The sequence below is a fragment of the Natrix helvetica genome, assembly GCF_964273705.1.
Source record: "Natrix helvetica genome assembly, chromosome: 2".
NCBI lineage: Eukaryota > Metazoa > Chordata > Lepidosauria > Squamata > Natricidae > Natrix > Natrix helvetica.
The window spans coordinates 260,148,504-260,176,324 of record NC_138552.1 but is presented as its reverse complement, the minus strand read 5'-3'; the positions used below and the strand labels follow the sequence as shown (position 1 = coordinate 260,176,324).

At 37.6% G+C, this 27,821-nt stretch overlaps 2 protein-coding genes across 4 annotated transcripts; one reads left to right on the top strand and one right to left on the bottom strand.

Annotated features, from left to right (window-relative positions):
• Nucleotides 1–32: 32 nt before the first annotated feature.
• On the bottom strand, nt 33–3,129 carry LOC309387024 (prolyl-tRNA synthetase associated domain-containing protein 1-like; the record flags this gene model as incomplete). The annotated part of the gene is made up of 2 exons (XM_081943109.1): nt 33–1,795; nt 2,779–3,129. Coding segments are annotated over 2 exons (789 nt in total), but the record flags the coding sequence as incomplete, so codon positions are not given.
• MTIF2 (mitochondrial translational initiation factor 2) lies at nt 3,010–26,824 on the top strand. 3 transcript variants are annotated; one of them, XM_081943099.1, is made up of 14 exons: nt 3,010–3,164; nt 10,091–10,290; nt 11,187–11,307; nt 11,925–12,096; nt 14,675–14,835; nt 16,923–17,099; nt 17,264–17,403; nt 17,815–17,939; nt 18,781–18,985; nt 20,365–20,617; nt 21,076–21,216; nt 24,804–24,968; nt 25,936–26,076; nt 26,353–26,824. In XM_081943099.1, the coding sequence occupies exons 2-14, from the start codon at nt 10,099–10,101 to the stop codon at nt 26,520–26,522; spliced, it is 2,163 nt and encodes a 720-aa protein (XP_081799225.1). In that variant the 5' UTR covers nt 3,010–3,164; nt 10,091–10,098; the 3' UTR covers nt 26,523–26,824. The 3 variants fall into 3 exon arrangements, with proteins under 3 accessions (XP_081799225.1, XP_081799226.1, XP_081799227.1); XM_081943100.1 differs by having other exon boundaries at nt 3,015–3,164; nt 10,086–10,290; XM_081943101.1 differs by lacking the exon at nt 3,010–3,164 and adding an exon at nt 6,846–6,868 and having other exon boundaries at nt 10,086–10,290.
• Nucleotides 26,825–27,821: the final 997 nt, after the last annotated feature.

The window sequence follows — 27,821 nt, the reverse complement described above, 5'->3', positions numbered from 1 at the left end:
TGAACTATATGTTATTTGTCTCCATAGCTCTCTTTAAAAATGTATTTTGTGAAAAGCCAGATAATTTTCTGCTGATAACTTAAGACAAATGAATCTTGATACAGGTATTCTTCAGGAAAACCAAAGCCTTGTTTGTTTATAGCTTTCCTTTCCAGACTACATTTGAATATAACTGGCTTTCCTTATCTCTCTAGATTTCACAAATTTTTAATTTAAAGAAATTAAAATGTATGCCATAGTTCTTTGTCCCAATTTTCATTAATATGGTTCATAAAAAATATTTTTTAAAAAATATAAATCTGTAGCAGTGTCAATTAATGTGTCACTTTGAAATCAGTCACCTTTAGGACTAAATGCAAGGGCTTTTTTTCTTTATACACAACAGCATTCAGCAGCTACAAAATAAAAGTTGCACATTTGCTGTAATACAATGAAAATATTCCCACTCTGTTGCTGCTGATTGCTAAAGCTACAATCATTCTTTCTAGAATGCATTATTTCTTAAAATTCTTGTATTTTGAGAGATGGCACAGCTCCAACATGGGGCCAATATAAGTTCCTTGTAAACTCTATATTGTATTGTGTATAACTCAAACATTGTTAAGAATGGAACTGCCTTAAAAGGAAAAACAGCATGTGGCTGTGACACAAACTAAACACTGTTATACAGAAATTGTTATTTAAAGTTGCAACTTCCTTTCTTACACCTAATAAGGAATTTTGTAATGTTTGCCATTGTACACTATGTTATTAAAATTTGAAACAAAATAGCTGTCAACTTTCTCTTATTTTGAACGAACCTTGTTTGGCCCTTCAGAAGAACAGTCACATTCCATACTTTGCACTTTAATGAGTTTTCCTAAACTTTATATTAGAAAAAGACCTATTATAACTTTGGTACACTTATAGAAGCCTTTAAGGACCACCACTCTTTATACTTTTGGAGACATTAGAGCCACAATGAATGATGACAAAAAGTAGGTGGAGCAACACCACACGATAATGGGGTAATTTCTCTCTTGGGAAAGAGTGCTGGGTTTATTTATTTTATCATATTTATTATAGTTTCCTATCTCACATATTGATTCTGAATGACGTACACAATAAAATAAAATACATTAAAATTATAATTTAAATTTATTTTTTTAAAGGACAAAATATACAAAGTGCACAAAGAGCACATTTTTCTAATCTTATAAATCATGAATGAATTATTCATAAATCTCAGCACTAAAAGGAGTGGAGATCTACCTCTGTGATTTTCCAATGTTGACTTCCATTTTAGAAAAACCTCTCTGAATGTAGGATATTGTTATACGTGCAAGTTCCAACCTAGTTACTCTATTGGGTTAAAAAACTATTTGTGGCTTTCATCAAAATGGACAATTATGGGTTCATGTGCTGTGGACTTCAGAAATTTTAGGAAGTCATCTGGGTGCAGGCCCATAGTTGCTGCATTGGTCATTGGGTGAAAATAAATCCTATCATGACCTCCTTCCAGAAAGCCAGCATCCAAAACAAAGTTCACATTTCCCTGATCGCAGAAAAGAGCTAAGGGGGTTGCACATCCTTGGCCAACTTTCAGCTTGTCCAACATGGCTGCTTCATCAGCAAAACGCAGGTTCCCACTCCCAACACCCAGTTTCTTTGCCAAATCATTTAAATTGATTTGTCGATCGTGCAGAACTGTCACCAGCCAAAAGCTTTTTTTCTTCTTATCTTTAAGGAAAAGGTTTTTGCTGTGAGCTCCATTTAAGTGTTGTACATAAGGCATCATTTCTTCAACTGTAAATACCTGGGAGAGAGAAATGAAGAACACTGATTTCCTTGAACTATACCTGCTACATGTTTTGCAAAATGCATATAACTGCACTTTTAAGGGGTGACTTTCAGCAGAATAATTACATACATACCTAAATTGGTTTTTTTTTAAGCTAAAATCCTTTTCCCTGCTCAGGTTAATATGGCACATATTTCACATAGTTTAACATATAAATTAATTGCAATCATTCAAAGGAAATCAGGAAGCCTCTGAACGTATCCAAAATAATTTTCTTAGCACTTTAAATTTATCTGGTTTGTTGTTTTAATTATTATAACATTAACAAATGTTTATAATGAAGATCATCAAAAAAGAATATATTTGACTTATTTGGACAATCAGCTGACATCATGGCTAACCCCTCAGTGACGCCAATCCTTAGAGGATGGCTTATAAACAGCAAACAAACTATTATGTCTTAGTGTGTAGCTTGTAACATCTTAATGTTTATTGTACTTTAGGACAGGGGTCCCCAAACTTGGCAACTTTTAAGACTTGTGGACTTCCAACTCCCAGAAAGTTGTCAAGTTTGGGGGTCCCTGCTCTAGGACAACATGATCAGTGACACAGATATGGCCGTATGTTAACATGGTTTAGAATTTAACGTGTTATGCAGGTCTTCTGTACCAGGACATAAAACTCGGCATGTTTTATCACTTCGCTGCCTCTAGTAATACCGCTCTGCCTAGTGTGCGGATAAAACTAACAAGCCTGCAATTTTACACTTATTTCAAAGCAAGAAATTCCATTAACTCAGGCCGACTCGCTTCACGTGCATCGACTTGGTATTAAGTTGCTCTCCATTTTTGGAAAAAGGAAGTGATTTTTAAAAAGGAGGGTGGATTGATCAGCCACGTCCCAGATGCAGCTGCCTTTTCCCGCACATCGGCTTCTCTATTGGCCGTTGCCGGGGGCCCTTTCCCCAGAACGCTTCATTTCGCCGCTTCTTCACTCACTTCGGGATGTTCCACGCTGAGTGCTTGGATGCCCAGGCCCTGCAAGTGAGCCTCCAGCGCCTCTCGAAGCCCGCTCACTGGAGGAAGCCGGCTCGGCCATTGCAAGCTTTGCCCACCGTACTTGCCGCAAGCCTTTCGGGAACACTGAGCAGGAGGCGGAGACGCCTTTCTCTCGAGCAATGACAGCTTCCTTCTTAATCCTAGCGCGGCCACCGGCGACCGAAACACCGGAAGCGGAAGACATGTCAACACTTGAAGCGCTGCCCGTTTGCCTGCTGGATGGCATCGCTTAGCCAACCTTGCCCGTTTTAAAAAAAGCGGAAAACTACCAGGACATTCCAGGGATATAAATTAGACACCGTAGTAGAAAAACATTCTGGAAACAGGTATTCCATATTTTGCCAAAATTAGTATGTGTCGGTGTTTCTATGCCGTTACTAGCCGTTTGATCTGGATTGGAGTGCGAACATCTGTATTCTGGGAATAGCTTTGTATTGTGGGCAACAATGGCATTTATTAAAAAATAAATCCCCAGTGACCTTACTGGGATTCCAGCAGGTTCTCTGGAAGCAGGTAGGGATTGGGACACTGGGATAGTTTTATCTTGTTCTTTAGCTTGTCCCTCCCCCTTTCAATCAATCAATAAATAGGCCTTCCCTGATTAATGTCCTTGTCATCTGTAAGTCTCCAATTTTTATGATTTGTATTGCTTAACGCTGGCATAGCATTTCAGAGTTGTGACCATATAGTTACTGGAGACTGGTCTTAAAGGAAGGTATTTCTTTTACACCTTTCAAGGGAATCCGATTGGAGAATGCTGATTTAAAACTGTGTTCACATTCTGTATTAAAAGCTACAGCTAGTTTTAACCATGAGTACTGAACAATGCTTATGCCCAAACTAGCCCATGACCGTTTGGTTTAGAGTGGACCTCTCAAACTGCTTGCAGCCCACATAGAGAACTTCTAGTACTTTTCTACCCCTGCAACATTTTGTAGGCACTGCAGATGCTACCCAGTTCCTTCCTAAATATATCTTCCAAAAAGTATTATATATCCAGTAATAAAATGAAATACCGGTGTTTCCGTTAATGTAAAACTAGCAACTAAGTGGCCAAAGTTAAATGACTGTTTTCAGTAATGCTTCACTATGAAGTTTATTTAACACATTTATTTAATGGCATATGATAATCAAATTCTTCATTTTTGACTCACAAGTAACTTTTCTGTCATTGTTTTAAAAAAGCTTACGTTTTGGGCCCTTAGGTTAGAGAACTTACAATACAATACAATACAATAGTAGAGTTGGAAGGGACCTTGGAGGTCTTCTAGTCCAACCCCCTGCCTAGGCAGGAAACCCTATACCGTTTCAGACAAATAGCTATCCAACATCATCTTAAAGACTTCCAGTGTTGGGGCATTCACAACTTCTGGAGGCAAGCTGTTCCACTGATTAATTGTTCTCACTGTCAGGAAATTTCTCCTCAGTTCTAAGTTGCTTCTCTCCTTGATTAGTTTCCACCCATTGCTTCTTGTTCTACCCTCAGGTGCTTTGGAGAATAGTTTGACTCCCTCTTCTTTGTGGCAACCTCTGAGATATTGGAATAATGCTATCATGTCTCCCCTAGTCCTTCTTTCTCTTAAGCTAAACATACCCAGTTCCTGCAACCGTTCTTCATATGTTTTAGTCTCCAGTCCCCTAATCATCTTTGTTGCTCTTCTCTGCACTCTTTCTAGAGTCTCCACATCTTTTTTACATCGTGGCGACCAGAACTGAATGCAGTATTCCAAGTGTGGCCTTACCAAGGCATTATAAAGTGGTATTAACACTTCACGTGATCTTGATTCTATCCCTCTGTTGATGCAGCCTAGAACTGTGTTGGCTTTTTTGGCAGCTGCTGCACACTGCTGGCTCATATTTAAATGGTTGTCCACTAGGACTCCAAGATCCCTTTCACAGTTACTACTACTGAGTAAGGTATCACCTATACTGTACCTGTGCATTCCGTTTTTGTTGCCTAAATGTAGAACCTTACTCTTTTCACCATTGAATTTCATTTTATTAGATAGTGCCCAATGTTCAAGTTTGTCAAGATCCTTCTGTATCTTAAGCCTATCTTCTGGAGTGTTGGCTATTCCTGCCAGCTTGGTATCATCTGCAAATTTGATGAGTTCCGCATTTATTCCCTCATCCAAATCATTGATGAAGATGCTGAAGAGTACTGGGCCTAAAACAGAGCCTTGGGGTACTCCACTGCATACTTCCCTCCATGTAGATGCAGTTCCATTGAGAACTACACGTTGAGTGCGGTTGGTCAGCCAGTTACCAATCCATCTGGTGGTGATGCTGTCTAACCCACATTCTTCTACTTTATCTAGTAGTAGGTTATGGTCTACCTTATCAAAAGCCTTACTGAAGTCCAAGTAAACTATATCAACGGCATTCCTCTGGTCCACTAATTTTGTCACATTATCAAAGAATGCAATAAGATTAGTCTGGCATGATCTGTTTTTGACAAATCCATGTTGGCTTTTGGCTATTACTTTGTTTGCTTCTAGGTGTTCGCAAATTCGTTGCTTGATTATTTTTTCCAGAATCTTTCCTGGTATTGAGGTTAGGCTGATAGGTCTGTAGTTTCCTGGATCTAATTTTTTCCCTTTTTTGAAGATGGGAACCACATCAGCTCTTTTCCAGTCCTCTGGTAGTTCCCCGGTGTTCCAGGATCTCTGAAAGATATAATTCAGTGGTTCTGAGATCTCGTCTGCTAGTTCCTTCAGAACTCTGGGGTGTAATCCATCTGGTCCTGGTGATTTGAACTCATCTAGGGTAGACAGGTGCTCACTTACCATTTTCTTCCCTATTTCAATTTGTGTTCCTAATTTTGTGGTGCTGCTTTTGATAGGTTGGACTGTTTTATCCCTTTGTGTAAAGACAGATGCAAAACATGAGTTAAATAGTTCTGCTTTCTCCCTGTTGCTTGTCACCTTCTTGCCACTTTCTTTACAGGCTCGGGCTATTTGCTGATATTCTGCCTTAGTTATGTCCCCCTCCTTCCACTTTTTATACTTACTTTTTTTGTCTTTCAGTTTGTCAGATAGTTGTTTATGCAGCCATGCTGGTTTCTTTTGGGAGCTGTTGTTTTTCTTCTTCATTGGTATTGTGTTAGACTGGGCTTTTCTAATCTCATTTTTCAAAATTTCCCAAGCTTCTTGAGTTGTTTTCCCCTCGAGGATTCTCATCCATGGAATTTTTCCCAAGCTCTCTCTAAGTTTATTGAAATTAGCTTTCTTAAAGTCCAAGACTCTAGTTTGACTTTGTTCTACTACTTGTGTTTGGATAATGTTGAATTCCAATATTGCATGGTCACTTGCCCCCAGGGTTCCTATGGCTTCAACACCTTCTATCATTTCCTCTCTGTTAGTGAGAATTAAGTCCAGTATGGCTGATCCCCTTGTTTCCTTCTCTACTTTTCTCTACTTATCCCCATAAGCATTACAACTTTAGTTTGAGTGTTCTGTTTCAGAGTTGTACTTGAATTCAGTCATTATTTGCAATTTGCAAAACTGGTGCCTCACAGTCTGTTTCGCCAAATGCCATTGGTAATGTTTGCCTGGCTTGATGAGAATTGAAGTCCAACGTGGAAGGAAGACAGTACTGAGTGCCACATTTCTCCTTTCAAAATGACCTTTTCTATTAACTTCCATTATTACCTGTATATGTATATAATATACCATCCTAATGGTACAAACCAAACCACCCTCTTGATAATTGAATTTTCCAAGTGAGTTATCAAAAGACAATTGATCAGTTTAATTTATGATTTCATGCATATGGGTTAACCATGCAATAAAAATATGAAAATAATGTTTTATTTTAGAATAAAAACTTATTACAAATAGGCAGTTTAATTTTAAAACAAAGTAAATTACTCAAACCCCACATATCATTTGTAATTTCCTTTGTTGCATCTTTATACTACAATATTTCAATATAAGCATACTTCTGAATATTTAAAATTGCATCTATTTTGTATTCAGGCTTCATATGGAAATATTTATGATGCAATCTTGGGACTAGCTTCTCAAAACTGGTAGATATGTAGATCCATATATATGTTTGTGTGTGTATGTGTAAGCATATGTATGTCCTATATTGTGAATAATTTCCAGAGGGTTCAATGAGACTTACTTCTCGACAAGTAGAGTCTAAATTACTTTTATTATAAACTAGCCAAACAGCAAATCAAATAATAGAAGTGATTTTAATCATCCCAAAAAAATTCTGAAACTCAAATACGAGACATTTTTACTAAGAAGCTCACAGAACACAGTGAGATTCATTTCTGAATAAACGTTATTTCATTTAGACTTAAATGGATATGTTTCAATGCTTGATTTTTTGTTTGCCATTATAAAATATAGGTTCATTTGTATAAGTTCTGTTAAAATGAATTCATAAAATGAATTCATACAGCTACCATTCTTTAAATGGAATTTGCATAAGAAAACCTCTTTGCATAAGATCCTCTTAGAATGCTGTTACTTTTTGTGTATGCAGCAGGAAGAGTTTGTTAAGAGCAACAAAATGTTCTAATCTTGGTCATTTAATGGTAAACAGAATAAATTTGCATTCATTCTGAAGAAACATAGATATTAAGCTGAATGGCCTTAATTGTGCATTCACCCTTATTTGGCACTTACTGACTATTTGGGTTGTAAAATGAATTGCATTTGAACTGAATAACGACAACAGCTAGTGTGTTTTATTAAATAAATCAATGATTTCATTTCATTATTAAACTTACAGTAAGGGAAACACCCATTATTGGTTGGCTATTTTATCATTTAGTGGGTTGTGAACATACAACAGTTCATTTAGTGATCTTTGAAAAAAGTGACATGACCAATTTTCACAATTTCACACTTATGACTGTTGCAGCATCCCTATAGTCATGTGATCAATACTCAAACACTTGGCAACTGAGTCATATTTATGATGGTTGAAATGTCCCAGGATCATGTGATCCCCTTTTGCGACCTTCTGACAAGCAAAGTTAATGGGGAAGCCAGATTCACTTAACAACCATATTGCTAACTTAACAGCTGCAGTGATTCACTTAACAACTGTGGCAAGAAAGTTCATAAATGGGGCAAAACCCCACAAATCTCTTCCTTAGCAACAGAAATTTTGGACTCAACTGAAACTTCTATCAGATGCTGGAATGAATGATAGTCCTCACCTCACTCTTCCCCCAATGTCTTGTGCAGACAGAGCCCTATTCTGCTTCCTTGGCAAGGCAGAATAGAGCTTGGAAATGCAATCAACACTTCTTTGTGTCAGTATACTTTCCTGCCAACTCTCACACTGGATAACAAACAGACTCCAGTGCTGCCATGAGGAAGACCCCAACCCTATTATCATCATTGTTATTCCACATCGATTCATTTAAGGATGCAGTTATGCACTGCACACACTGGTGTACTGTGTCTAAAGGAGAACTTGACTGTCTCCAGTCCTTTTCCATCCCTAGAACCAATACTTTATTATATCCAAGAAAATATACGATTTTTGGCAAATGTTTTAAGTCTTTTCTCCTTGCGGCAGATTAGTCTAACATTCTAAGTTCTAACAATAATATGTGCCCTGCTAGGCCAAATCTCAAATAGAAATATATATATGAAAGACATCTGTTAATGCAATTTATGACTTTAAAAAGATGCAACTCTCCCCACCCTCAAAGAACAAACTCAAGTATTGTGCAAGAAATATTAGTTAAATATTAAATTGTTGTTTAAAGAAATAATGAAGCTGCTTTAAATGGAAGAAGTCACATGTTCCTAAATGCACCTGTTGTCCTCAGGAGTCAACCTGGAAACAAATGGGCTTACTCACTGTTTATCCCACTTAAGCCCACATTCAGAAGTTTCTTCCTTCGGGCAATCTTTCTCATTGGGGGGCTGTCCTAATTTATACCTTTTCATTGGCAAAAAGGTACGTAATCACTTTAAAGCAAGGGTCTCCAACCTTGGCTACTTTAAGACTTGTGGACTTCAACTTCCAGAGTTCCTCAGCCAGCTTTACTTTGCTGGCAAATGAATTCTGGGAGTTATTCTGGGAAGTCCACAAATCTTAAAGTGGCCATTGTTGGAGATCCCTGCTTTAAACTACGAGCCAGTTTCAGCCCTTATCTGACCTGAGGGCAAACGAAAGTCTTTGGGAATTAATACTGAGCGTGTGCGAAAACTCCGCATGCTCAATTGCCTGGGCGGATTAGTGTTTATTTTGTTTCCTTCGTCCACCTTTTTAGCACTGCTACTTTTTAAATTTTTGCTGAACAGATTCATCTAGAAAAGCAGGTAGCCGAAGAGGTCACGGGTGAATAGCGGGACGATAAAAAAAAAGTCAGTAGCGGATATTAACGCTATGCTTATGGACCTTGCTTGCAAGAGGGAGGCGCGCTCAAACGGCTGGAAGCAGAGGAATGACTAGTTGATAGGGGGGCGTGCGCCATCTTCTGGCTGGGCGGTAATAAAGCGCTTAAAGAGACGGAAGGTAAACCCTATGTGAGATATTAAAAGAAGAAAAAAACACAGTGAAGGCTCGGCGGATTTGTCTGTTATTTCAGCGTCTGGACGTCTGAAAGTGGCTTCTTTCAGAACTGCGTGTGCGCTTTCTCTGTTTCTCTAATATTGCTTGCTTCTCTTCTGCTGAAAGTTAGCTTTGTTGGTCTGCATCACCAAAAAGAATAATAATAGTAATTTTGGCACAAGGGCCCCTCTGTCCTAAGCTGATGCTCCTGGGTGGTGTCTTTTTAGGGGATGCGTTTTACCAACCACAGCAGTTTATAGGCATATCCTTTCATTGTTAAATTGCTAGGTTCCAGATGTGACAGTTTACTGTTTTATTTAGAAGTCCCAAAGGTGGTTTTTTTCAGGAGGCAACTGGACTTTCTTGTTCTTTTCTTTGAAGACGTTTCGCTTCTCATCCAAAAAACTTCTGGATACAGGCTGCAAAAATTCTGATCGCCACAAAATGACAACAATACAGATTTGAACACTTTGCTACCAGCTACTGGTAGTCTTAATTTTATGATTAATGTAAAGAAAATTGGCTTTGGCCTCTGTATTTTTGAATACTGGCTTAACAAGAAAAAGTTTCATGGAGTAATATCATCATTTTCTCTTCCAAATCATTGTGGAAGGAAGTTACAGCAGCTGTATCCTCTTTTGCTTTCGGGGGTATCTCTTTTTAGACTGTCCACTTGAAAATTGTTTCATTCAAGCTCTATTTTTTTTTCTTGGTTACAGTACAGAGAGAAACATGAATTGGATGCCGCCACTAGAGAAATTGGCCCGTTTATTTAGTGCTTGCAGGCAGCTGCACTCCCTCACTTACCGAAAACAGTGGAAGTCTATCCTGTCCTCTGCCTACCCCATGTGTCCCATTCAGCTGTACCCACTGCTCTGGCATCCAGACATCACCTCACAATTCAGGCTTTTCACCACCAAGGAGGTAATTAATAGTTACTTTATTCTTGCCTTGAATGACTTTTGTGTGCCTCTAGCTAAGAAATAAAAGACAATGTTGTTTATAGAGAGATGCAGTAGAATGTTGTTTATAGAGAGATGCAGTAGAGGTAAGTATAAATATTGTAGACTTTCCAAACAATTGCGTGCATGTTTTTTGTGGCCTCCAAAAAGAAGAGCAACCTGTCCAAAATGCATCAGTGCGGAACAACCAATTGATTCCTTTCTTTATTTTTTATAAATGTTTTGAATTGTAGTTAAGAGGAAGAATTCTGAGTTCACTTGATGCTGTGCCCCTTTCAAGCATTTGTGCTCTATTCAGTGAACATTATCATGGGGAGATCTTCGCATACTATTGCATGTGTCAACTTCCTGGGAGAATATGTGGGCTTCATTAGAAAAGTATTAAAAAGTTTTAATCTGGAATCATTTTGCCAAACTTCAGTCAGCTTTAGTAATAAATTAACAATTAAGGAAGAAGAGGGATTAACAAAGCTTCATTGTCATGAGCCCAAGCAAGCAACCTTAGCATTAGTGGGGAGACAAAAGGTTGAAATATGAGTGAAAAGGCACATCACATATATTTACACATCTTTTCTCTCAGGAGTAGGGGATTTCTTTGTTTATTTTTAAACTTATTTGCCTATTTAGAACTTACTGGTATGTCATTTGTTCCAGAATGACAAGAAATTATGCCATTTTTTTAGCGGTCGTATTTAGATTTGAGTTTCAGGGGCCACAAAATTGGTTAGAACCCAGATTTGTGAGGATTATGAGAGTCATGAGAATCCAGCCCTTTCGTTTAAGGCTAAGTGTATTGTGGAAACTCAGAAAATGAGTTGATCCAGTGACTAAATATATTTTTCTTAAACTTTGTTATAGAGAGAGAAATTGGGCAAAGGGAAATTGAAGCCTGTACAGATGAAAGCAAAGAAGCAAGAGGTTGAGATAAAGCGCACAATGACTGTGGAGGAGCTTGCAAAAGCGATGCATAAAGATATAGGTGAGCCGGTTCTTTCAAATAATGCCTGGAAATTACAAAAGGAGCAATTCCTGATCTTCCTTTCAGCTGATTGATATCCTTGTGTTGCAGCTTCATTTTTGAATCCCACATATTTAGTTTCAAAGACGGGGGTATATACTACACAAAAAACCCATAGAGCACTGGCAGTCCACAATTTTAGAAAAATCTCTGGTTTCTTCCTTCTATCAGGTCATAGTTTCTGATTTTTGTGTACATGTGGTTCAGATTAACCATTGCCCCTTCATGTCCTTTTTGTATTTTCCTCTCATATTTTGTGGCTTACTGCCTGAGAAACAGGCCTGGCCTAGTGTGTTACCAGAGACTGCTAAGGCACATAATTTAGTCTATAATTTGTTCTAGTTCTTCAATTGTCTCCCTTTTAGTCTTTTTTCATTGCATAAAATATATTTTAACAATGTGTTGGTAATGATAACAGCATTGAAATCTGACAAAGCATCAAAGTATTTGAGAACTGCCTATCCTGTCTGGACACTGGAAATTACATGACAAACATTTTCTCCAGTTACTGCTACGATATCATAGGCTTCTTCCTTGGTTGGATCATTGCTCAATGAACGTTGTGTTTTTATACTCAGATCATGTGTATGAAGCTCTGCTGAACACAGATATAGATTTAGATTCACTAGAACCAGATTCAATCTTGGAATTAAATTGGATCAAAGACATTGTTAAAAAATCTGGCATGCAGTACAAATGGGCTGAACTGAAAGAAGAAAAAGAAAAAGAAAATAAAGATGTGGTTAGAAGGTAATGTCTATGCTTACGTGGGTTTTTTATTGCTGGATTTAAGCATAACTTGTATAATATATGTAATCCAGTGTATGTGAAGTGCAGAAAATGAAGAGCCCATGGAGACTGTTGTTAATCTGTTTGTTGTTGTTAAGCAGTGTCTAAACCGAAGTCCAGTTTTATCTAAACATACTGCTGTGCAAGCTATGATCTATAATGCAGTTAAATCCTTTAAAGGAACATTCTATTCCACATATCCTATCACTAGGAAGCATGTGCAGTGTACTGTTTCTCTCAAAGCCACAATTTAATTTTCAGATAAAAGTAAATCATGAAAATATTTATTGGAACTTTTAATTAGTAACATAAATTATATTTCTAATGTATGTTTATTTGGAGTATACTAATCATGTTCGCTGTGAAAGTATGTTCAGTATTGAATTATCTTGCATAAGACCTGCATCCTTTTAGCTATTTATCACTCCATCTTCTTATCACATCTATTTCTATTTCATGTATTTTTTTGCAATTTCATCCCTCAATGTATTTCTTTTATATTGATCACTCACTTTTGTATTCAATCCACTTTAATTCCATATCCATTTTTCACTCCATCACTGCATTTAACTTTTTATGTATCTCTGACATACCCAATTCTTATTTCTATAAACCAGCAAAGCAAACATCTTTATATGCAGCCATTTAAACGTCTTTAGGAAGCATTATTTCCCCTCATTAGACCATAATACTATTACAACCTTTCAGCTATCTTAAAATTTCTCCATCCATATCCCCATCTTCAGTAAACATTCAATCAAAGTAGATAAATGCATTTACTTATTCTTCCTTTTTGCCATATATATGTAATTTGCATTTGTTTACTTAATTTTCCTTGTTGGGTAGGTTTTTGATGCATTCATGTTTCACATCCATATTTATACTATCTAATATTTTATCTGAACAACACATTTAATATCATCCCAACCATTCTGTAAACATTTATCCATTAATGCATGAAATAACCACAGGACATCACACATCTTTGATCAATGATGAATGGTAAGTGTTCCATTTATTTTTAAATGTGATTTTTCCTTTATATATTGTTCTTACTTTATTTAGTAGCCAAACTTCACTTTCATATTTGCATAAAGTAAAACCTATTTACTTTACCAGAATCTTACTCTAAATCAACAATGTGCTGTAAACATATTTTCTCACATTCATACATTTTTCAGTGACCTGCCAAGAATCATAACTATACACATAAACTGCCTAACATCTCAAATTCCCAAATATTGTTCATATCATCTCTTACATATTTCAGTCAGGATTTTGCCAAACATCCCTGTATTTTTAGCATGCACTTTTTTGTCATTCTATTTGTATGCAAAATGAAGCTACTTCTGTTTAGAGAGACGAAAAATTGGAACCAAAGTACTACCATGACTTCTTCAGTTCATATGAATAGAAAATAAATAGTAGCCCACAAGAATTTTTATCTGCCTTCTACTAATGTTAAACATTTTATTACATTTTGATATGAAATAAAAGAATTCATATAACCTTTTAAGCACTTCCTTCTCCTATTTGCTCCACAACAACAGCCATGTGAGGTGGGTTGGCTGAGAGAGAGAAACTCTCCAAAATCATCTAGCTGGCTTTCACAGCTAAGGAGGGACTACAATTGAAAGTCTCCCAGTTTCTAGTCCGGTATTTTAACCCATAGACCAAAGTGGCTCTGTTCCCCTACTTGCTGGGAGATGCTGAAAGAAGGTGAACTATGAAAGAAAATCACAGTTTGTGACTTTCAAGAAATTTGAACTGATGATTTTATAAAACATGCTAATTTATTTAGTGTTAACAAGTGTTAAGAACTGATCGATCCTGTAGAAACTACTGTAACAAAACAAGTTGCTCCTTGGAGAAGTGGTAAAACACCTTCTTAAATGAGTCAGATTTCTCTGAATTCCTGGAAAATCACTTCCAATGGTGACACTACAAAGAGTTATGGTTCAGTGGTCTGAATTCTATTCCTGAGTTTAAATAGAACTCATTACAGTGATTCTGATCATAGTTTTATATAAGCAGTTGATCTGGAAACCCCAAATCTGTACTTAGGGCATGATTCCAACCCTCACGTGGGTTTCCCAGTACCCTGAAAGTGCAGCTCAAACCTCTGATGGCAAAAAGGCAGCATTTTCTGACCATTTTTCATGGATGGGTGCAGTTAGAGGTGAGACTTTGCTTCCCAGAAGTTATCCAGAGATTAAAGTACCTTTTCAAACACACACATACACCCAAAATGCCCAAGATTTTCAATTTTCCTTCTAGTTGCCAATATGACATGTTGTTTATGGAAAAGTTAGGAGGTCAAACCTTCACGGGTTCCCTATTTAGAATTTAGCCAGGAAAACCATGTTTCCTTCTTAGGTAAAAAAAACTGCATCTAAAGCACGCACTAGTAGTTCCAAACTGTTGTTACAAAAAGTTGAAATACAGAGATTGAGAATTTTAAGAGCTTTGTTAAGCATAGAATACAAAACATAAAAAGGCTTATTTCATTTAAAATTGAATGTGTTACTTTTGGTTGCAGGCCTCCTCAAAATCCAGCTTTATTAATCCCCAGGCCTCCTGTTATTACTGTATTGGGCCATGTTGATCATGGAAAAACTACATTGCTTGATAGCCTGCGAAATACTAATGTGGCAGCAATGGAGGCAGGAAGTATCACACAGCATATTGGTGCCTTTCTTGGTATGTTTTATTTGAGTATTACTCTTAGTTGTTTTTGGATGAAGGATAAAAAGTCTGCTGCTTTCCAAATGGTGGTGGACTTCATCTCCCATTATTTCTCATTGATATGTTGGTACAAGCAGATAAACATTACTGTTCCATTGCTTTTATCTTGTGAATCTAAAAATAATTTAAATATTTTAAATCAGTACAACAACATCTGGATCATACTTTGTAATGTTGTCAATCATCTGCAATAGTCATTATTTCAAAAATTGAATTACTATAAAATGATAATACAATTTTGATATCATCATGACAATGTAGTTTCTTGCTGAAGGTTCATAGCAAATAAAAGGACTGTAAGAAGACTGTACCTGAAAGTGAGCAAAATACAAGCTGGAAGGAGGGAAGGTGGCATGTAGAAGAGAAAACAAAAATTAAAGTGCCATGAGATTAGTGAGGTAAAACTAGAATTTGCCAGGCAAGACAAGCCATTATTTTAATGTATCTCAATGACCTCCCAAGGCCACCTGTGAAATATCTGTTAATTCAGAAGGACAAGACAGTTTAAAAGCTGGAATCATATACAGTATAAAGACCCTGAATTCTTTGCTGTGCAATTAGCAATCAACTGTTTGTGCAGTACAGTCTAATTCAGCTGTAACGCCTGAGTGCTTTTTGCCAGCTTCAGCTTAGAGCTAAATTCGGGTTTAACTACAGGGAGGTTTACTGCCAAACCTAGGTGTGAAATATGACAAAAGTCACCTCTCCTGTCCTTGGAGTAAAGTTGCCTGAAGAACTCAAGTTCCAAGTCTTAGCTAAGTCATATGAAGTTTCTCAGTCTGGTCTTAGCAGCAACTAAATACATGTTATCCTGTCTATTTACTGATGTCCAAAAATGGATCCTAACTAGTTTCATTGCCAAATCAATTATAGATTATAGAGCAGGAGCCTCTTTAAGTGGTGTATTGGACTTAGAGAGATGCATTGGACACACATAACGTATTTTCAGAGTATAAGACGCACCTTTTTTCCTCAAAAAAGAGTTTGAAAATCCGGGTGCGCCTTATACACTGAATACAGCATTTTTTGCCTCCTGAAACCCCGCCCCTTCACCAAAAATGGCCGTGCATAGCTTGTAGGAGGCTTTCTGAGAGCTCCCGGGGGCTTGGGAGGGTAGAAATGAGCAAAAAAATGGTAGAAATGAGCAAAAAATGGGCACTCTATAAGCTTCCTAATGCCCTTTTTTTTTTGACAAAAAACGGGCCCGTTTTCGCAAAAAATGGGGCATTTTTTGATCATTTCCCCCAACCCCATCCCAGGAACACTTTACAAGCCTCCTAAGGGCTAATCATGCCTTTTTGTTTGTTTGTTTGTTTTTAAACAGGCCCGTTTTCACGAAAAACGGAGCATTTTTGGAGGTTTGCAGAGTGCAAAACTTTCTTTTTTTAATTTGCCTCTTCAAAACCTTGGTGCGTCTTATACCCCCCAAAATATGGTAATTTCCAATCTTGCTGATTGTTATATGAGAAAATTATAGTCCAACATAACAGGAGGATGTCACTTTGGCAAAAGTTAGCAAATAGAGAAATGAACGGAACTCACCTGTTCCGTTTAGCCTGCCTGGCCCATTCATAGTCTTATTCTACCTCTTGGCAGATATTTTAATTGGGTATTTTTAGGGTTATTTAAATATTGTTTTTAACTGCTTTGCTTTTTGTACAGTTTCTTATTGCCTCCTCTTTTATGTTTGTATTTTCTATCTATTGATGTGTTTTATCTGACTGTACACCGCCCCGAGTCCCTTTGGGGAGAGGGGGCGGTATAAAAGTCTAAATAAAAGTAAAGTAAAGTAAGTAAAGAAGGTAAACTTTAAGTATTAGGAGTAAAGCCCCAAGTAAAGCATTTTTTTGCAGGAAGATTTAGCAGCTGAACATGGACTATAGAAAAGTGACTGTCAATTTTAAGCAATGTCTCTGTTAGAGTTTTATTTATATGAGGAATTATTACAAATCTCATGAAAGCAGCTGTTCAGTGAAAGTGATATGAGAAGCATTAAACTCTTGTTGAGACGATACTGTGTATGTTTCCCATTGTTTTTGCAGTGCAGTTGCCTTCTGGGGAGAAGGCAACATTCTTGGATACTCCTGGCCATGCTGCCTTTTCAGCCATGAGGGCAAGAGGTACACATATCACTGATATTGTTGTACTGGTAATAGCTGCCGATGATGGTGTGATGGCACAAACTGTGGAATCCATTCAACATGCTAAAAATGCTAATGGTATTCATGGATTTTGTTCTCTTTTGGGTAGTTGAGGGAGGAGATATGTACTACTACTGACATTACTGTTACTGAATATCTTATTATTTGAAGATTTGTTAGTCATCTGGAGCAAATTATATATGTATCTGAAACTTGTCCCTCCACATTTTTTTCTTGCTCAGTTCCAATCATTGTTGCCATCAATAAGTGTGACAAATCTGAAGCTGATCCTGAAAAAGTAAAGAAACAACTGCTGGCTCATGATATTGTTTGTGAAGACTATGGAGGGGATGTTCAGGCTGTTCCTATCTCTGCATTAAAGGTAATGCAAATCAGCTTCAGTGCCATCCCTAAGGTAAATCTGTATCACATTGTTTATTAGCAGTAAAAATTTGAATTGTCAAGAGTCACGTGACACAACATCGAGTAGAGTTTTTAGGAGAGGAAAACCTTCATTTGACCCTCTACTCTAGGACCCATCTGTTTGGAGAAAAGCAGTTCTTTCTCAGCACTGAACAGGAAAACTTCCTAATAAGGGAAAAATACTTTATTTTGCTATTCAATCCTAGGTATTGATCTTGGAAAATATGATAAAAGAGGCTATAGTCAGCCTCCAGCATATCCTAGATTTTAAGACAATAGATTTTCAGTAAATCTTCTATGCATACTGATTTACTTACAATGATTGTTAAGTCCTACCTTTTCTGAATTACTTTTGACTTTTTTGACCTAGAGCCATAACTTAATGAACTTAAAAGAGGCAATTGTAACTCTTGCTGAGGTGATGGAACTGAAGGCAGATAGCACAGGCCTCATGGAAGGTATTGTAATAGAGTCTCGCACAGATAAAGGAAAAGGGTGAGTGTGTATCTTTTCATTCCATTTTATCTTTGGCTGGGAGTTGCTCTAAAACAGGGGTGTCCAAACTTGGGAACTTTAAGACTTGTGGACTTCAACTCCCAGAATTCCCCAGCCAGCTGGCTGGGGAATTCTGGGAGTTGAAGTCCACAAGTCTTAAAGTTCCCAAGTTTGGACACCCCTGCTCTAAAATTTCCAACAGTGCAATTAAATAATGCATAATAAATTTAAATTTAAAAACAGTTCTTTTGTAAATTAAATTAAACTTTCTGGATTTAAAACATGTGATTTTACACAGAAGATAATTCTTCCAGAAAACCTGTTCGCTTGGACTTAATCTCTCCTATAGCACTCCAAAAATGTGTTAGTGTGAAATTTGCCTTATTGAAAAGCTATTGTGATCAATTCCCATAGATTCCATCTAAATCACACACAATGGGCTCCCTGCTACACCTGAATTGGGAGTGAGGGGGGACATATTAATGAAAAAAATGAATGGCAAGACAGCCTGCAGCAAAGCAAAGCAGCACCAGATTTCAACATCATATTAATTGCCAAGAAAGTCTTTAAGCCCTACTTGAGCTTCCTAAGCATTCGTAGATTATTGAGCCTTCTGATTATTGGCAAATGTTTCTAAAGATAGTTTGGGTGAAAAACATATTATTCTGATCTGTTTTATAGATTTGTGTCAAAGTAGATTTCAAACTGAAATATATATATATATAGCTATATTGACATAATAAAGCTCTATAAAGAGGCTTAGACATTAAAACATACCATTAATTGTGAATATCAAATCAAATGTCATTTTTCTTTTTACTTGCCTTCCACCTGACCCCAGTCCAGTAACCACGGCCATTATCCAAAGAGGCACTCTGAGAAAGGGCTGCTTTTTGGTTGCTGGAGAAACCTGGGCCAAAGTGCGAGTGATATTTGATGAGAATGGCAAAATCATGGAAAATGCTTCCCCTGGTTTGCCCACGGAGATTGTGGGGTGGAAGGAGGTCCCTGCAGCAGGGGACGAAATCCTTGAAGTTGAATCTGAGGTAAGTACATTTCTTGCTTTAGTATCCAGGTGTAATGTTCCTAAAATTGTCTTTATTCCATGCTTATCCAAAGTTTCATCCAAGATGCACCAGAAAATGTTCTGCAGAAGTAAAACACCAGGGAAAAGGAACATGTTTTCTTTTCAAAATCTGGAAATAGTTTAATTCAAGCAAGACAGGCTTTTATCTACTCCATGTGGCACTTGCTCAAAACTGGAGCAATATTTTAGTACCTCTGTTGATGGTTCATTTAGTTGAGAAAGATAATATTGATTCAGTTTAAATTTCTGATTATTCACCAGTAATTAATGTCTTCGTTTGGATTTTAAAAAAATCTTTAATAGGGGGAAATGACATTTTAATGTTATTGTTATTGAAAGGTGCTCACTTTTTTTGAGTTACAATAAATGTACCAATATGATGTTTTTTCATTGTTGTACAGTACGCTACTCAGTCATTTTCTATGAGACGGGTGGTAATATAAATTTGATAAATACTTTTTTTTTTAAAATTAAAAGAGGGTCAACTAATTTGGGTATAGTCTATGGATATGTTTAAGGCTTTTGGGGGATAAGTTAATAACATGCCTCTACGGAAAAAGATGCTTAAATTACAATATAGAAATTTAATATGTATAAATTATAGCATAGAAATTCTATATACAATATAGAATTATATAAAAGTCATTTTCCCAGTGCCGAAGATGGTAACCAAGCACATTTAGATATTATTCAAATGATAGAAATGAAAATGTAATTTTATGCTTTCATGAGAATTTGATATCTTGGAGTACAGGCGGGTCTGTTTATTGACTGCCTTGTTCAGTAATTGTTTGAAGTTACCACAGTGCTGAAAAAATAATTTTATGATCAATGCCTACTTTTGTGAGCTTTGAAACATCACTCAGTCATGTGATCACCATTAAGAGTGGTGGGGCAGTGGTTAGAGTGCAGTACTGCAGGCTACTTCTGCTGATCACCAGGCTCAAGATTGACTCATCCTTCCATCCTTCCAAGATCTGTAAAATGAGGACCCAGATTGTTGGAGGCAATATGCTGACTCTGTAAACCATTTACAGAGGGCTGTAAAGCATGTGAAGCGGTATATAAGTCTAAGTGCTTTTGCTATTATAATTGGTATCGGTGTTTGTGTGCTTCGCTTGATTTTTGCTCCCCTTGTAGAGCAGAGAGATTGTAGAGCAAGGAATTACAAATGAGTAAGCAATCACACAATGGGAATACACATTGAAAGGAATGTGGTGGCATCGGCATCCCTGAACACATTCAGAGTTGGGAGCCATGAGCACACTATGCAACAGCAATGATAGGAGCCAAGCTATGTTGGCAAATTAACTGGTTAATTACTTTTGTTCTGCCAAGCAAAGGGCACACGAAGTTGTTGAATGGAGAAACTATGTGAAACAGCAGGAAAAGATAAAGGAAGATCAAAAAGTTATAGAAGAGAAGCAAAGGGCTCATCAGGAAGACTACAAGAAGAAGCGAGAGGGTCTCATGAACATGAGCTGGAGACAGAGAGTATATTTAATAAAGAAGAGCCAAAAGGAGTCCATGACTAGGCAATCTGAAAAAGTTACTCAGAGTGACAAAAACATGTTGCCTCTCGTTATCAAAGGTATACTCATTTTTCTACTGCTTATTTATCTTTGTGCTCAGCTCTACACTCGTTTGAGTTTTTAAACTCAGCCCCAGCATCCATCTAGGCCCACTGAAGGAGTCCAGACTATGGACTTTCAATCACAAATTTAACACATTAAAAGCAGCTCCTTGGAAATATTTGTATAATTGGATCAGAATTAGATGCCTTTGCTGAATCCCCCCCACACTGAATTTATAAAATTTATTTTTTATCTTCTTTTATTAGTTTTATTGTTTTTATATGAGGTTTTGTATTCTGTAAGCCGCCTTGAGTCGCCATGTGCAAATAGGCGGCAATATAAATTGCCTAATTTTTTAAAAAAAATAAGCACACCTTCCCAATACAATAGTATAAAGTTCCTGAGTTATGTGACTTGCTTGAGTATGATTTTTCTTCTTTCCACTGAAATTAACTAGGTTTCTTGTTTCACCAAGGTGATGTGGATGGCTCTATAGAAACCATTTTGAATATTCTGAAAACCTATGATGCTGATGAAGAATGTATATTAGATGTGATTCATTGTGGAATTGGGGATATTAGTGAAAATGACATAAATCTAGCAGAATCGTTTAAAGGTAACCAGTTGTTATCTGAGGTTATCTATTTGTTGGACTAATTAGAATTAATGGCTTGTTCTTTAGTTTAATTAAGTAAATTAGGTAGTCAGTCATAAATGCATAGAGTGGCTTGCAGTTGCTATGTGCACTTTCCTACTCCACCCCTTAAAAGTTTGGTGTCAATTTGATTGCAGTTATATATACATCTGATGTTTCTTATAGGGTGGTACACAAGGCTCCTTTTCAGGAAACTGAAATAATGCTGCATACCAATTTCTGAGCGTAGCATAAGCTATTCATATACTACCAGCGTTCATACACAATTTTCGTCTGTACAGGTCTGTGTGATGTGGAAAAAAGAGATTCAGATCTTCCAACAGTGCATATAGCACTTCTCTAATTAAAGCACATTATTTTGTCAGTGTTTGTCTTCTTCCTCACTTTCCTTCCACTTATCCCAACATTCTAGACTTCTCCAGAAAGTTAAGTCTTGTTTAATGTGTCCAATGTCCGATAATTTGAACTTACCGTATTTTTCAGAGTATAAGAAGCACCTTTTTCCCTCAAAAAAAGGGTGAAAATCTGGGTGCGTCTTATACACTGAATATAGCATTTTTGCTCCTGAAGCCCCGCCCTTTCACCAAAATGGCCACGCATAGGTTTGAGGAGGCTTTCAGAGTGCTCCTGGGGGCTGGGGAGGGCAGAAATGAGCGAAAAACAGACCAATTTTTGCTCAATTTTGCCCCCCCTCCCAGCCCGCAGGGGCACTCCACAAGCCTCGTAAAGGCTATTCATGCCCTTATTTTTTTAAAAAAATGGGCCCATTTTCGCAAAAAACGGACTGTTTTGGGGAGGTTTGCAGAGTGCAAAAACTTTTTTTTTTTAATTTGCCTCTTCAAAATCTTGGTGCGTTTTACAATCATGCGTCTTTTACTCCGAAAAATAAGATAATTATTTGTGCCTTAAGTGAGAATTTTGGGTTGTTTTATATTGATTTGTTCTTTTTCTTGGCCATCCATAGTATTTTTAGAATCCTTCTCCAATACCCAAGTTTAAAAACATCAGTACTCTATCTTGTTTCCTCAAAGTCCAATTTTCAGTGCCACAGGGACTACCCCAGCTTACATGATTCTGACCTTTATAGGGATAGAAATGTCCCAGTGTCTGAATATTTTTTCAAAGGCCTTCATGGTTACAGTACCAAGTGCTAATCGAAGCATATTTCTTAATTGTGGTCCTTGATCACAAAAGGCAAAAACTATCCGTTATTTCAATAAGTTCATTGTCAATTGTAAAGCTGCTTGCTATAACTGTTGTCGTTAGTTTGGCCTTGTAGTTAATCTTAGTCCCATTTTTACTGTCTGCTTAACTTTAATTGCTAGAATTTCCAATGCTTTGAATTTCCAATTATCAGACTAGTATTATCAGCATAGCAGAAATGATTTTATTTATTCCTCTAACCTGAACTCATCTTCCAATCCAGCTTCTCCTTTCTCTCTACAGGTAGTCCTCAAGTTATAACAGTTCACTTAGCAATAGTTCAAAGTTACGAACACCCCCCCCCCCCAAAAGTACTTACAACACAGTCCTGAAGTTATGAATGTTGCAGCACCACAGTGGTCGATCACCCTTATGACCGACTGCAGAGACTGGAACATTCCCCATGCCTATTCCCATCCCACACAGGGACCTAACGGGCTGGGCCTTCTCCTCCCTACCCCATTACTGATCTTTCGCTCAATTACTTTTCAAAGAACCAGAGTTCCAGAACAGGCTGACTGCTCCTTCTCTGTCATCAAATGAGCCATCTCCTCTCCAGCTTCTCTGCTCCAAGGTTTGCATGGCAGTGCAAAAGTGGAATGGTGAGAACAAAGGCAAAACCAGATGAGTATGCCCTGCTCAGCTTGACTGACTCACCGAGGCTGCCTGCGCAGGACAGTCAATTCGCTTTTGGAGCATCAGGCAGCCTCGGTGAGTTTGAAGGAGTGAGACTGTGCACCAAGGGCTTCTGTTCTCCACACCAAAAGCTTTTGCGAAGGGACAGAAGGCTTCAAACAGCGGTAGATTGCTCTCCCTAAGCCTTCCATCCCTTTGCAAAAGCTTTTTGCATGGAGACGAGAATCCTTTGGGGAGCAAGACTCACCGAGGCTGCCCAGTGCTTCAAAAGCAGATTGGGTATCTTGCACAGGAAGCCTCGGTGAGTTAGTCAAGTTGAGCAGGCTTTTGGAGCACTGGGAGCAGATGAAGAAACCACGGCAGAGAGGGTTGAGAGGAGACAGTTTGCTTGATCATTGAGATCTTTGAAAGGTAAGTAACCCAGCAAGGCAGGATTGCCGGGGGGGGGGGTGTCTCAGTGGGTCGGGAGAGGCCTTGGGTGGTTGGAAGCACTAGGCCCCTTATAATCTTCCCTACTCTGAGATACCTCATGTGCACTTAATGACCTGTGAATTAAATTAGTGAATGCATTGGGTAAAGCAGGGAGGGATTACGTTCATTTAATACGATCCTATTAATGAATCCTCAGGTTATGAATGTAATTGGCAGGTTCTAATACATTTGTAACTCGAGGATTACCTGTATACATATTCCATATTTAGGTTGAATAAAGGGAGAATATATGTGTCTCTCTTTTGCCTGTTTTGCTAAATTCTGTCTATACTCTGGCTTTCTGACCTGTACTGTGTATAGATATTGCATGAGAATAATGAGATTTTCTGGGTTCCTATTTTCCTACACCTTGACATCCCACATCCCATACCTTCACATAATCAATGAAATCCAAGTCCCTTCTGAGTCAAGGAAGCACATACTTTTTGTTTGTATTCCTTGGCTTTCTTATTTATCCAGTGTTCATTAGCAGTAAAGATTATGCTCCTTGACTGTTACTAAAGCCAGTTTCAATTTCTAGCATCTCCTGTTCCACTTAGGGCTCTAATCTTCATTGGATGATGAATTTATGTACTTCCCTAATTGTCTAAAAAGCCAGAACTACTGCAGTTTTAGTTCATTTCCGTGAGATTTGGCTGGTTACATATTAATCAGAAATAATGGTTTGAAAAAAACCAGTCAGTTATAAATAAGATCTATTTCAAACTTTGGGATTTGTTGAACTTTACAAAGTTTATTTTAACCATGAGCTCTAATTAATTTTCCTAAATGCCAAGAAATTGGGAATATAGAAATCCAATTTTTCAGTGGGAATGTACAGGCTTATTGCTTAAGTTCAATTTTTGCTGTGAGGCTTGCTAGGGTGAATGAATTTTATTGCAAATTCTTCCTTTTTCAACAAAATAGTTAAGCATATTGGCATTACAATACAAAATGTCTGAACCAAGTCTCAGAACACAGCGCTTGGTAAAACCCCAGTAAATCTTTCAGCAACTGAAGCATATTTCCCACTCTTAAAAAAATAAAGAGTAAATTGTGTGAAATTGTGTTTGAAAGAATATACAAACAGGCATGAGGGAATGTGCTTGGATTTTAAAGTTTAGCTTTGGGAGGTAAAAACCTTTCTTGCACCTTTGTCTTAGGATACTTGGTACATTCTGAAGTTAATAAAAGAGAAGCGACAGTACGTCATATTTGTTCTCTTATTTATTTGACAGGTATCATATATGGGTTCAATGTAAAAGCACATAAATCTATTCAGCAGATGGCTGCTAAAAAGAAAGTAAAGGTGAAACTACACAACATCATCTACAGGCTTGTGGAGGATTTACAGGAAGAGCTCAGCAACACTTTGCCCGTTGGTGTAGAAGAGGATGTGCTAGGTATCTCAAATATTCCAGAAGTGAACTTCTGGAAGTTATCTAGTCGATAACTGGGAGGGGACAGAAATCTGGGTTTCATAACTTTGCTGTGCTAGTAGCTTTCAGTTTTGTCTGCTACTTGCAGAATTCAAACTTAGGCTGCCTTCTAGGACCAGGACAGTTATTACAGGTTGAATACGTAGAGTATTTGTGAAATAAATGAAAAATTAAGGTTATTCTTGATTACTGTACTAGAGGAAATAAATCACAGAAAGTTGCAGATGTTTGTTTTTAAAAATCCAATTGTTCTAGACCCGGGATGGTGAACCTATGGCAAGTGAGGCGTTGCCCTGTCAACTGGTCAGCATGGATGGGGGCGCTGGCAAGCTGGGTTCAGCCTTTTTTAAAGCCATTTTTCACCCCATTTTTCTGGGTTGCTCGTAGGGTCGATTTTAGCCCTCCGAAGCATTCAGGAGCCCTCAGGAGGCTTCCCTGAAGCCTCCGGAGGGCCTCGGGGGGGGGGGGGGAGGCTGTTTTCGCCCTCCCCAGGCTCCTATAAAGCCTCTGGAGCCTGGGGAGGGCAAAAATAGCATGCAAATAAAGGGTTGCGCCCGTCATGTATGCATGCGCATTGCATTATGGGTGTGGCACGCCCACGCACAACCCCCCACTGCGCTCCCCCAGCGAGCCAAAAAAGGTTCACCATCACTGTTCTAGACCTACTGTGGAGAAAATTATAAGCTGCATTTCAATAGTTGAAATCTAGCAGCAGGTAACTTTCTATGTTCCCAGATTTTAAAAAATCTAGTTGTTTTCCTTGAAAAACAAAAATAAATTGTGCAAACCAATAAAATTTTTGCTGTGATATAACTAAAAAAGTAAAATTGGGGGTGATAGCAGATTTTAACATGAGAGGCCAGGTGAGTTATGTTTATGTGGATTTTGAGTCTACATTTTAACTATGATTCTCATGTTCCCCTTATTTCAGGAGAAGCGGCTGTTTTAGCCACCTTTGAGGTTGATGTAGGAAAACATAAAGTTCCAGTGGCTGGTTGCAGAGTACAGAAAGGACAACTAAACAAAAAAATGAACTTTAAATTAATTCGCAACGGAGAATGTATTTGGACAGGTGGGTAAAGTGCATATCTAACTTGGTAGCTATGTTTGTTACCAGATTCTACTTCGTTGAAATGTTTTTTTAATTTGTTCAAGGTATTCTGATTAATATTTCTGCTACATTTCCTTCTTCATACACTTATGTCTGATTATTTAAGTATAAATGTGTGCAGTTCTGTACGAATGCTATGTATAAAGAGCCACCCTTATAGAATTCCCAATTCTCAATTTACTGACATTTCTAATAAATTGTGCAATTACTAAAATTTTACTCATTTGTTTGATTTAGGATGCTTATCGTCTTTGAAGCACCATAAGGAAGATATTGCTGTCGCAAAGACTGGCATGGACTGTGGACTTAGTTTGAATAATAATGTGAAGTTTGAAGTTGGAGATGAAATTGTTTGCTTCAGTCCAAGGGAAGTAAAGCAGATAATTTCTTGGAACCCAGGATTTTAAATCAGGCTGCCTAAAATATGGAAGGCAAGAAAACTTGAATCTTCATTCAGTATCGACTATAGAATCTTTGGGATAGTGTCTTGCACTGTACAATTAGCAGGAACATATTTCAGACTTCTACTGCTTCTAATGTAAAATTGGTTACAGAAAAAAGAAATCTGCCCTTTCAGGAAATGTATATTTATGTTATGAAATAACATTTTAAAACCTAAGTGTTCACTACAAGGAAAACCAAAACATCACATTTGTTAACTGCAATTGTTGTTTTTCAGTCAGTCATTATTAAAAATTTTACATGAGTAGTTTTGCTATCAAAATTTTACATTTTCTATAGCACTCAAACCAACAGCTATTGGATCAAACACCTGTGTATGTTTAAATTACAGAACCTACAACCTTCAATCATTATTGAATGATTTGAAACATGAGGGGTGACTGTCATCTCTCACACTATGTTCAACATAGTTTTCCAACTTTGAGCTGCAAAGTTGCGGCCAATCAGCCTTATATTAAAATTAGAATTGTAGGTAATTTTTAGGTAATTGTGCTTTTTTATAGCATTGCATGGAAATGAATAAGGAAAAAATACCGATAGTTAGGGTGCAGTAACACTATAAACAAATAGTAATACAGTATTTCTGGAATATAATTTTGCAGCCATGATGGCATAAAAGTATGCTAAAAATGCAAGATACCCTGCCCCTTTTCCTAAGAATATGTACTATAGAACACAATTCCCCAACTTTTCTTTTTTGGGGGGGAGGGGGAGGTGCCTTTATGTGTCCATGCATGTGTGCAAACAGGGCCCGCAATGTTCTTAGCGAGAAGGGGGTGGATGTGCACATACTGGCCGGCCACTTACACGAGCCAGTGGCCAATAGGCCACAGCATGGTCGTGGGCTGTAGCCACAGGTTGGGGACCCCTGCTGTAGAAGATAAGCGATTTATGATAGTAGGTAAAAGGACAGAAATCTTCTGCTAACACAACTTCTGCAAAAGGAACTAAAACAACTATCAAAGCAGGCAAAAAAATACCTACGACAAAACAAAAGTAGCATTAAAAATCCTCATCTTTTGAAAAAGCTGTTCTAGTTCTATAATTTTAAAAAAAGGGATTGGAACTATAGTGTATTTAAATTCAAGTATGGTTTTGTCTGAGCTACAGTTAGCAGGTAACTTTATGCAAAATAATGTCCTCCGTCCTCTGTTTTTCACTTATGAGCATATCATGTCCCTACAATAGAAGTACACTTTAATTTTTTTTTATAAATCCCTGCTTTATACATTTTTGCAATTATG

Excerpts from the sequence above, each read along its gene's own strand:
- MTIF2 (XM_081943099.1), top strand. The coding sequence starts at position 10,099 with ATGAATTGGATGCCGCCACTAGAGAAATTGGCCCGTTTATTTAGTGCT. Across the intron at positions 21,217-24,803 it reads TCTAGCAGAATCGTTTAAAG|GTATCATATATGGGTTCAAT; the intron begins GTAACCAGTTGT and ends TTTATTTGACAG. Across the intron at positions 24,969-25,935 it reads TGTAGAAGAGGATGTGCTAG|GAGAAGCGGCTGTTTTAGCC; the intron begins GTATCTCAAATA and ends CCCTTATTTCAG.